The following is an 11413-nucleotide window of genomic DNA, read 5'->3' on the forward strand; positions in this document are numbered from 1 at the left end:
GCAACAATATATTAGAAATGCAAGTTTTGTAATAATTCAGCTAAGCTGGTTTACTGACAACTTGACTAAATGTTGTATGTTCACATATATGGTTTCACCAAGCTATTAAAAATACTTTGAAAACATGCATCGATTGTGTGTTTGGAAATGTTTCAACTCTGTTACCGAGCTTCAAGATAAGTCGTTCACTCGTTCGTGTGACTCGTTGAATTTATATGATTGATTTATTGACTCGGGCACTTCTTTTGTGTCATGTTCCTGATAAAATCAACCAATTTGAGAGAGAAAAAAGAGCCCGCAGAAAAAAGAGCTTTTCAAACCCCTCCGGAACCGTAAAGTTTCAAAATACAGGCAAAAACAAGTGACACTATATACGTAATACACCACACTTACAGTAAAACGTGAAATAACATCCGCTCCGTGCAAATATTGAACTAGGAACTATAATATTAACGTTATTATTATCTACATAAATTAGTTCCTTTGGACATTAACGTTAAAGTTGCTATTACTTATATGAACTATTAACTTTGGACACTAAGTTTAAAATTACCTTTATTTGTTTGAACAATTGATTTTGAACAATAACTTTAAAATTTGACATTATTTCATGAAATATTAACTTGAGATAGTAACTTTACAGATAGAATTAGTTACATAAACTACTTACTTTGGGCAGCAAGTTTAAAGTTAACATATTTTGTAAAGCTCATTACAGCGAAATACCAACTGATAAAGTGAACCAATTTCACGTTCCATAATAATATCCTATGCTTGGTTTACACAGTCAAATGTGTTGTGGCCTTGTTTACGTGTTGTGGAAATTTCTAAACCAGAAATAACACGCAATCTAAACTCTTTCCACGCATTATAGGATTAGCATGGATATTATTAATTTAGGTTTTATACTAAGATTATATATTTTTCCATTTGATGTAATAATTTTAAGATTCTATGCTTTCAAAAAAGTGATTTAATTTCAAAGAATTTCACTCGAAATAAATCGTTTTATCAATTCGAAGATCCAACGACATATCTTTCCAGACGAAAAACCTACGCGTATTTCCATGTGTTTGATTGGATGCTACCGGTTAAACGGGAAGCTTTACTAGTAAGAATATGGAAATAGTATTAAAACTTGTGCCAAAGAATAACACAGATAAAAGAAAAAATATGTAATTTTTATAACTTTTTTTATATTTAATTAAAATTTTATAATAAACTATTACGAACAATTTGGTAATAGTCAATAATTTTATGAACTCAGTATCAATTACTTACTAAATTATTTAAATTCTCCTAACCTTTACATGGACAGCTGGTGCGTGTAAACCTGCGCTATCTCTGTTACCGCTCCAGCTGATTCTTTATGTTGTATTAACAAACATCCGCAATAGCAAAGAGAGCAGAAAGAAACAAACGTTACTTCAAAATTATTTAACCGGTTTAGTCATTTTTCATGATATTAATAAATATCTGAGTGTTATAAAGTTCTACCTCATAAAATGTAGTTAAAATAACTGTATTAACTTCATCATGAGGCAAGGCATAATACTGTAGCTATCGCCACCACTGCGTTTCCCGCCAAACGCAGCCTTTTGATGAATTAAGTCAGTTGTTGTAAACAGAGTCAGTTGTTATACCATACTCGGCTGTGTATTAGAGAGTTTGGAGTTGTGAATTCACGTACTCTAACGTAAATTCAAAAGCATGGCTTTATACCACCAAAACAGTGTCAGAAAAAGAACACTTCAAGAATTCAAAATGCAGGAAGAGGAAGGTATTGGTAGCCTGTGCAGGTAACTACAGCAAGTTGAATTACTGTTGATGATTTATTAATAGATGAATATATTGTGCTTGATACTAACGATACTCTTGTTTATTTTGGTATTGTTTTCGCCTTCGCTAACTTTACATTTAAATTACTAGTCTGTAATCACGCTGATCAATGGCCAATAGCCTTATATTATTAACTGAAGACCGAAACTATTAGTTGTTGAGTTATACTTCATAATTATTATTACGGTAATGTTATTATTAACTATGGAATTTGATTTATGATGTGTTTAGCAATAAATTATAAAAAATAATAAGTAAAAATCAAATTTATTATTGTTATAAGTAATTATAATTGGTTAATTTAGTCATTGGGTATGTAATGATATAATTTGAATATCTTAAACTTAACTTGTATGTTGTACGTTGCAGGTATATTTAGTAATGTCTTTAGCCTAAGATTTAACTGGGTACCGTAATCTTGTAAGTGTAATTGTGCATACTCCTAATGAAGCATAACTTGTAATTATATAATCATAATGGTAATAGAACACGAGGTGTAGTTTTATTTGGCTTAATGTTGTAATCAAACTGTTATAGAACAGCGAGCCAATATTATAATATCCGGGTATCATGGCCAAACTGTGTAAATAGAGATTCGTATACTCACGTATAGAAAGAGAAACTATTGTATCTGAAAAGGTTCAAAAATATTGGAAACTTGTATGCGTCCTAAGCTGGAGCTATAGCTTCAATACAAAGCTTTCGCCTTAAGGTCAGTTAGTTCCAAATAAAAATTAGAAAATACATTGATGTTACGCGTAAACCCGGATTCTAATTTTTAAGTTTTGGCCTTTTGTAATATTCGTGTTTCTAAGTTACGTTATTACGAAATTATTTTAGTTTTTAGGCAATACATTTTAAATACTTCACTGTTAAGTCCCATAGGCTACTTGTACTAGTAGGTAATGTGCAAAAAAAATAAAAACTATTTTACGTTATTTAAATTATGACGAGATGTTGACGTAAGTTTTGGAATGCAACTTATATTTAAGTTAATTAAACTTTTAAGTTTATGATGTACGTATTTCACTAGGTATCTGAGAAGATTACTAAATTCTGCTACCGAGGTAGTCATAGCTTCTAAGTTTCATTTTGTAATTAACGCTTCTTAACTTCACCTCATTTTCTTAAGATATATGTAGCGTGTGTTCATAAATTCTTGTAACAATTGTGTTTTTATGACAAAATAGAGCTTTGATTGTTAGAGGACGTAGGCCTACTGCTGTAAAGTCGGCAGTGTTGTGACATTGGAAATTAGCACAATAATCATAATTGTTTTAAAAGTAAACAAACTAGTAAGCGTGAGTTTCGTTAGCCGTGGATAAAATATATGTAGTTATTTCTTGAAAGGCTATGGAATAAATTGAACAGATGATGCTTTAAATTTAAATGTACCTCTAGTTTTTAATTCAGAACTTGCAATGTGAGAAAAATATCTATGAATGTATGATGAAATAGGGTATGGAAGCTTGCATTTAACACTGTCTTATAATTTATTTAACTGTACAAATAATCTTATACCAACAGTTTATGAATACTATTACTATAAAAGCATCTCTATTTTGATCGTATATTTTGTTTATATACATATGCCCTCTTACATCTGCCGGCTCTAACAACCGGCAGAACATCGTTGCATAATACCGGCTGCAATGAAGTTCCACACCCACAAGAGTGGAATGGTACAATGGCGGTAAAAACTTTGGCATCGTGCCAAGTGGAAGAAGTAATGTCGGTAGTGTTGACGACAAATAAATTATGTCATAGCATTCTTGTGACCTACAAGATATATTAACATATAATTAATCTAAATTTAGCCAGTATTTTTATGCATGCATAAAACGTTGATAAAACTTATGAATTATTTTAATTAACATTTATTTAAACGAGAAACTAAAAAAAAAAAAAGTTTGTAATTTATCAAGCTGTGTAGTCAATTTACAGAACCTAAGAATTTGTTAATATACTCTGAATACCCATTCTTCGAAGATTGATTGGACTGATCGCAGAATAGCTAACTTGAAAACCATGATGTATTATATAAAGGTTATTTTTTTTTTATTTTTACGTTTCAGACTTGCCAACCGACCAATATCTCCGAAAACACAGCTAGAACACGAGAAGCGAATACGACGAGAAATCGCGAATAACAACGAACGAAGACGTATGCAGAGCATCAACGCAGGGTTTCAGTCATTGAGGGCTTTATTGCCCCTAAATGAAGGAGAAAAATTGAGCAAGGTATATGTGAAACAATACATCTTTGGTTGTTAGAATGTCCAGCCATAGTATTTAGTAAGAATGTAACGATGTAGTAAGTTTGCTGACAAACTAAAGCTAATATTAATAATTTATTAATTATGTAAAGTATAGAAACTATTAGTAAATATTTTACGTAATAAAGTTATTTTATATACATGTGAAATGCGAAACACAACCCTAGAGGCAGAAGTTGTTACTTTGGCACAAATGAAAATGAACCTTCTTAAATATTGATTTCGATAAGAAATGTTTAGATAAATTGCATCTATCTGGTTGGGTAAAGAACTACTTTTCATAATTATTATACATTAATATCCAGTGCATGGTTCTGACCATCGAATAAGAATTGTTCACGAAAAATTAAGGTGAAAACAAATCCTATAGGCAAGAAACTATCCGTAAACAGTAACTGTGGGTTAGCTTGGAATTTTAGTTTTTAATTTTCTTAGTTTTTACAGTATCAAAAACGCTTATGCTAATATCTGGTCGTACCAGCCATAGCTTGGTATGAGATTATCATGATTGTAGAAACAAGATTTTAGTATAATTTATTTCTTTTTATTGATGTGCCCAACTTTTAAAATTAAATTTGTTCTTAAAAGTGTGAAAGATATTTGCTATTTAAAGATGTAATATTTGTGTATTTAACTCTTTTTATTAAGAAACTAGGAAAATTACGGAGGCGTGCTATTATTGATAACGTTCAGCTTAGTCACGTGATTAGTGACATCGCCAAGACGAAAGCGTCAGCATTTTAGTCGTTGCTAAGCCTACTATGGCGAAACGTTGCTCTAGGGCGTTGTGCACATTTCGAAATGTGACTTGGATGGGCCAAATAATCTTCATCACTATTCTTTTCTTACAAGAGTCGGGCTTGGCTATTCAATTAGAGTAGCCCAAGAGTTGACGGTGCTCGCTGATAACAGCTGCTTACTGTAGTTTATCAGTTCAAAATTAGGTAACGCATGTGCAGATAACACTTGTATAGCTTTGCACAATATCCGAAACAAATGAATCTTTTCTTGTACATGCTAATTGGAGTTTTTTCAGGCTATTTTGGAAGGGATAAAACTTTAAAAAAAGGCGAACATTTCCTACATATTTTTTCGTTAGGTGCTCTAAATATTTGTCCAGTTAATACGTGTTGACATTAAATTTATTTCATGAATTTCAATGGACTTTTAATTAGGTTTCCATTTCTTTGAAAATGAATAGAAGACAAATGTGGTAATATGTAAAACCTTAAATATTCGTAACTATTTGGAACCAAAATAATTTAGTTTCTTAAGGTTAAAATGATCACGTATTTACGTTAAAAAACAAACAAGAGTGTTAGAACCAGAGGGCTAATGCTAAAAAAAAATAATAATAATAATTGTATTTCAAAACCAAAATAAGGTAAGCCTTAAGTCACGCAAATACAGAGAACACAATCCAGTCAGTTGGCTTACAGTTCAAAGTATTTTTGAGATTGTTTTTTTTATAAAATAGTTGAGGAAGCAGTAAGTAGCTTCAAAGACGGAACGTTTTTTTTCTTTTTGGATATTATTTAAATATCTAGTCGTTGTCCGATTTCAAGGTGTCGATAAAAATGCTTCTTCCTCCGATGACGATAAACAGGTTAGTGTACGAAAATCATCTGTTTCATAAGATTATAAAGCAGCTTTTGTTGATCGATTTAAACCACCACCACCTTTTTTCCTGGGGGGTCCTTCAGTCCTTGGCGTCGTGTTGCAAGGTAACCTGGAAATTTGGCGGTAGAACAGAGTAGAATGTCGGTGTGCAGAAAAAATAGAGAGAGAGTAAGAACGTAATGCATCTGTTACTATCGGCTCGCCGGAAGTTCTTTTGTAAGTTCTACAACGATATTCCTACAGACGCTCTCCTCAGATTCGGGTCCTGTACCTGCAGTCGCCAGGTGGGCTGACAAGTAACCGTTGGTTCAAACGTTAACAGGTTCTATAATACAATACTAAGCAGTTTGTTCTTATGTGGTGACCAACCGGCACAGTGAGTTGAAACTGAAAAAAAAAAAAAGAAACTGACAGTTTATTACTTGCTAGGCAGCTTTAACAGACATGCTTTATAAACAGACTTATTGTAAAATAAGATGCATTTCTAAACAGCTTCAAAGACGGATACACGGAACGTTTTTTTTTTTGTATTTTTTTATGAATACCTAGTCGTTGTTCTCCGAGTTCAAGGTGTCGACCTAAGCACTTACTTCATTTAGAACCTAACTAGGCTCCTACTAATGACTAAGAACAGTATATTTACCGGTTACAGTAACACATGAGATTGGACCCAACTAAGCCTCTACTAATGACTGAGTACAAAAATTTATTGGTTACAGTTAACACATGAGATAGGACCCAACTAGGCCTCTATTAATTGATCGAGAACAATATATTTATTGGTTACAGTAACACATGAGATTGGTATTATATTTGGTACTAGTGATTGTTTGTTATTATTTAATAGTATATTCAGTGATGTGTTGTAGCTCAATAACTGTAATTTCTACTTTCCGATTCAATATGTTTGTATCTTATCCAGCAGTTTTGTCATAAAAGGTATAAATACACTAGTTCTTTAATTTAGAGGGCTATTTGGTAATAAACGATTTTGTTCCCAGTTGTTGTTTGACATTAGTGTTGGACTATTTTTCCGTCTCATCTGAAGGTTTATTTTTGGTTAAAACTCCATATACGACTTGCACCGGTCTTGATAAAATGTTGATATTGTTAGTTCATGTGTAAATATACTATTAGAAAGTTTAAAATAAATAGCATGCTGACATTTTTTTTTATGAGTGTACATGTGTGTAAATACAGATAGGGCTTGGGTATTAATTTACCCACTGATAAAACAGTGTATTCTAATCATTATAAATTTTAAAGTACATTTAAATAGCTATGCTCATGACCAGTATATATTTATAGGTCTGATCTATGTACGTAGCTTGCTTTGATCAATAGTTAATATTAATTGACTGCCTTTCAAAATGTGCAGTATAATTTAACAGCATTATCTCATATCTGAGACACGTGTTCGAACTTGTGAAATTGATTTGCAGCTGATTTTTCTGGCGCGTATAGAAAGTTCTTAACGCGTGAGAGCGTTGCCAGTTTACCATATTTGGCCAGGAATTTCAGGTGTTCGTGCTTACGGCATGGAGTGGCAACGTTCTTTGAAGAATTCCCTTACGGCTATAAGCCCTCCTTCTCCAGGTTGTAATGGAATTTACCTTCTCGAAACAGACAACAGTAAATACAGTTTGTGATTCTACTTTACATTTTTACCGAGTCTGTCTTTTCTTTCTTCTCAATTCAGGTTCTCAGGAAGTGAAACAATATCTATCTACAGGTTGTTTAAATATTCTAAATTGTTTACTTACCTGTTTTTAGAAAATAATAAAGGTAAATATTATTAGTACGTATGTGTGATGTTATTATCAGTTCGTCTTGTTTTTATTTACGCATCTTTACTTTAGAAACGAGGTGTAACAAGCCCTAACTGCATATATCAAATTATGCGTTATTATAGTAAGGAATGTATGAAGTACGCTTATTTATGGAATATACAAAGTATTGGTGTGATACGAATCCAGTTTAGACGTCATGGTCGAGAGCTCTCTTTCGAGAAAATGTGTCTATAATGGTACAGAAAAGCGATGGGTGGCCGGAAGTCTTCCCTCGACAGCTGCAACTGGGTAGGGCTGCTATGCGCGCACACACACACACACCACCCCGTAGTGACACGACCCATTTCTCAGGGCACTGTTGGAATGTTGGCCCATCACTTAAAGTACTAGTTCAATCATGCCGCTTTCCATTCACAACGGTTGTAGTCTAGATGAGGTACGGGTATCGCGAGACTTGTGGCAGTTCAGATTCTCAGATCTCTTGAGTAGAAAGATTTGTTGACTGTTAGTGGTTTCGATAAGTGCAGTTTTCTTTTTAAACAGTCGTTTTAAAATCCCGAACCTACTTTAACTTGTTGATGTTAAATAGAATAAATTGTTTTATAGTAGGGCTGGATGAGCCAATTTGGGCCACGATTTGAAACAATAAAGAAGAATGGGGCAGTCAAACGTGAAATTTACAATTACAGACGGTAATTCCATATTGATCTTTTTGGTTCATAAACTTGGGAAAACTTTGAACTCTTAATAATAATAGAAGGCAATTTAATTATGATTATATTACTGATAACAAAATCTCTAAACTCAAAAATCCTGGGTTCGATTCCTCGCGGTGCACACAGCGGATAGCCTAATGTGGCTTAACTCTGAAACAAAGAAAATATCCGAATATATCAGTTAATTGTAAATCTTTGGATTGCAAGGAGATTACATTACATTTTCCTGTTCAACATTTCAAACAAAAATTCAGAAAACTTTCGTAGATGGTGCTGGAGATCGCTCTAGTGCTGGACTTGTTCGCCAGGTAACAATATCCTAAATAAATCAGTATTATAAAACACAGGAAGTAATGTACAACAGATGAAAAGTATATTATTACACCACATTTTCCGGTGCAACATTTGAAGAAAACGAAAAAGTAGATGAAACTACGCGCTCGTGCTGAGTTCGTGAGTTTCGTAGTTCTAAATAACTTCTGTTGACACCAGGGGTTTGGTTTGTTTAATGGACGTCCATTGTTGTATTCGTGTATACTTATGTGTCATAATACCTGTATCCTCTGACAGTTTATTTTGTTAGCTGTATCCTCTGACAGTTACTACTGTGTTAACTATATCCTCTGACAGTTTATTTTGTTAGCTGTATCCTCTGAGAATTGCCGTTGTGTGAACTGTATCCTCTGACAGTTACCACTGTGTTAACTGTATCCTCTGACAGTTACCACTGTGTTAACTGTATCCTCTGACAGTTACTACTATTAGCTGTATCCTCTGACAGTTACTACCGTTATTTGTATTCTCTGAGAATTGCTGTTGTGTGAACTATATCCTCTGACATTTACTACTGTGTGAAATGTATCTTCTGACAGTTACTACCGTTATTTGTATTCTCTGAGAATTGCTGTTGTGTGAACTATATCCTCTGACAGTTACTACTGTGTGAAATGTATCTTCTGACAGTTACCACTGTGTGAACTGTACCTCTGACAGTCACCACTGTGGGAACTGTATCCTCTGACAGTCACCACTGTGGGAACTGTATCCTCTGACAGTTACCACTGTGTGAACTGTATCCTCTGACAGTTACCACTGTGTGAACTGTATCCTCTGACAGTTACCACTGTGTGAACTGTATCCTCTGATAGTTTATCCTGTTAGCTGTATCCACTCACAGTTACTTCTGTGTTAACTATATTCTCTGACAGTTACTTCTGTGTTAACTATATTCTCTGACAGTTTATTCTGTTGGCCGTATTCTCTGACAGTTTATTCTATTAGCTGTATTCTCTGACAGTTGTTACTTTGTTTTGAAATGTTTGCTTAGATTTCTGTGAATTGAAACTCTCAGTGCAACTTATGCAGTTATCAGTATTTTTTGTACTGACGTTTTATAAGGTAAGCCACAATATTTTAGTAACTTTCCTGTTGCTACACAGGTGTTTTGTGAGATGTGGACTTTCATGAAGTAACGTCGAATTAGACCTTCAGTTTGTAACGTTTTGGTAGAATCTAATTAGTTCTTAAGTCAAGATAGTAATATTAACCTATGTGAGAAGGATTGTAACAGACGTGGTGGTATATCATTTATTTATTTGTAGCGTATGTAATAATATACTGTCATTATAATTGTTGTTGAAATTATTTTAGAAACGGTTGTTCTATGTTTAATGACTGAATCTATTTGGTAGGTTCAATAAAAAATATTTATGGAAATCGGGTCTGGCAATTTATAACTGCAGTATTTGGAAATTTTGTAAAAAATAAAGAAAACAGAACTGTTGGAGAGGCTCTATAAGTTTGAGAATTAATTTAACAGTGGAAATTTTCAAAATAAGACTTTAGGGGTTTATCAGGTCAAAAGCAAACATCCAGTATTATTATCACAGTTTGAAATATTACTAAATTAGTTTGGAAACACGAATTTTAGCCAACTGTAGAATGATTTTTGTGACTTATATTGTTTGGTTATTATTTTAGGTCACTAAGTTTATTATTTGTCTGGGCTCTTGCGTTCTATGCTAGTACATGTTAAGGAAGTGACAATGCGTCGTTCCAGAAACCCTCCCACTCCTGAACTGGTGTTCTCAGAACAAGGGTGGGTGTATACTTCCTTCTAGGGGTTTTACGTCACATCTGGACCAATTATTGAGGTAGCTTCTCTTCTGAATCTTTTGTAGTTCGTCGTCGTCGCGTGCCCCCCAGTCTGCGGACTTAAACGCTAGAAACCAGGTTTCGATACCCGTGGTGGGCAGAGCACAGATAGCCCATTGTGTAGCTTTGTGCTTAAGTGCAAGCAAACAAAGTCGTTGTGCCGTTTTACCGGCAGTGAGAACTCGATACAAAAAAACAATGTTAAGAGTTAGATGCCGTATCCGGTACAACGTCTTTTAACAGTTGTATGTCGTAACCGTTACAATGCCTATCTACATTTAGGTGCCGTATCCGGTACAATGTTTATTGACAGGTAGATGCCATATCCGGTATAGTGTCTGTTGACAGGTAGATGCCATATCCGGTACAGTGTTTGTTGACAGGTATATGTCGTATCCAGTACAATGTTTGTTGACAGGTTGATGCCGTAACCGGTAAAGTGTTTGTTGACAGGTAGATGCCGTAACCGGTACAGTGTTTGTTGACAGGTAGATGCCGTAACCGGTACAGTGTTTGTTGACAGGTTGATGCCGTAATCGGTAAAGTGTTTGTTGACAGGTTGATGCCGTAACCGGTAAAGTGTCTGTTGACAGGTTGATGCCGTAACCGGTACAGTGTCTGTTGACAGGTAGATGTTGTAACCGGTACAGTGTCTGTTGACAGGTAGATGCCGTAACCGGTACAGTGTCTGTTGACAGGTAGATGTTGTAACCGGTACAGTGTTTGTCGACATGTAGATGCCGTAACCGGTAAAGTGTTTGTCGACATGTAGATGCCGTAACCGGTACAATGTCTGTTGTAAACTTGTATCGTTTGAGAAGTTACGTCACTCCAGCAATAAGTGTCGCAGTGAAACTTAGTGTTAAAAGTAACAGACGTTTAATGTGTGTCATATTTCATTCACTCTTTCTTCCGCCCGGCATGGCCAGGTGGTTAGGGCGCTCGACTCGCAGTCTGTGGGCCGCAGGTTCGAATCCCCATCACACCAAACTTGCTCGCCCTTTCAGCCGTGGGGGCG

The 11413-nt window shown here is 34.6% G+C and overlaps 1 protein-coding gene across 1 annotated transcript in view; it reads left to right on the forward strand.

Annotated features, from left to right (window-relative positions):
* Positions 1–1576: 1576 nt before the first annotated feature.
* LOC106462636 (transcription factor AP-4-like) overlaps positions 1577–11413 on the forward strand; it is an 18375-nt gene continuing 8538 nt past the window's right edge. Inside the window, exons 1-2 of the mRNA XM_013922580.2 lie at positions 1577–1799; positions 3915–4080. Of these exons, the coding sequence (XP_013778034.1) occupies positions 1711–1799; positions 3915–4080 (255 nt within the window). The 5' untranslated portion in view covers positions 1577–1710. The remainder of the gene's footprint in view (positions 1800–3914; positions 4081–11413) is intronic.

This window comes from Limulus polyphemus, unplaced genomic scaffold (genome assembly GCF_000517525.1).
Source record: "Limulus polyphemus unplaced genomic scaffold, Limulus_polyphemus-2.1.2 Scaffold1215, whole genome shotgun sequence".
In the NCBI taxonomy this organism is placed as follows: Eukaryota; Metazoa; Arthropoda; class Merostomata; order Xiphosura; family Limulidae; genus Limulus; species Limulus polyphemus.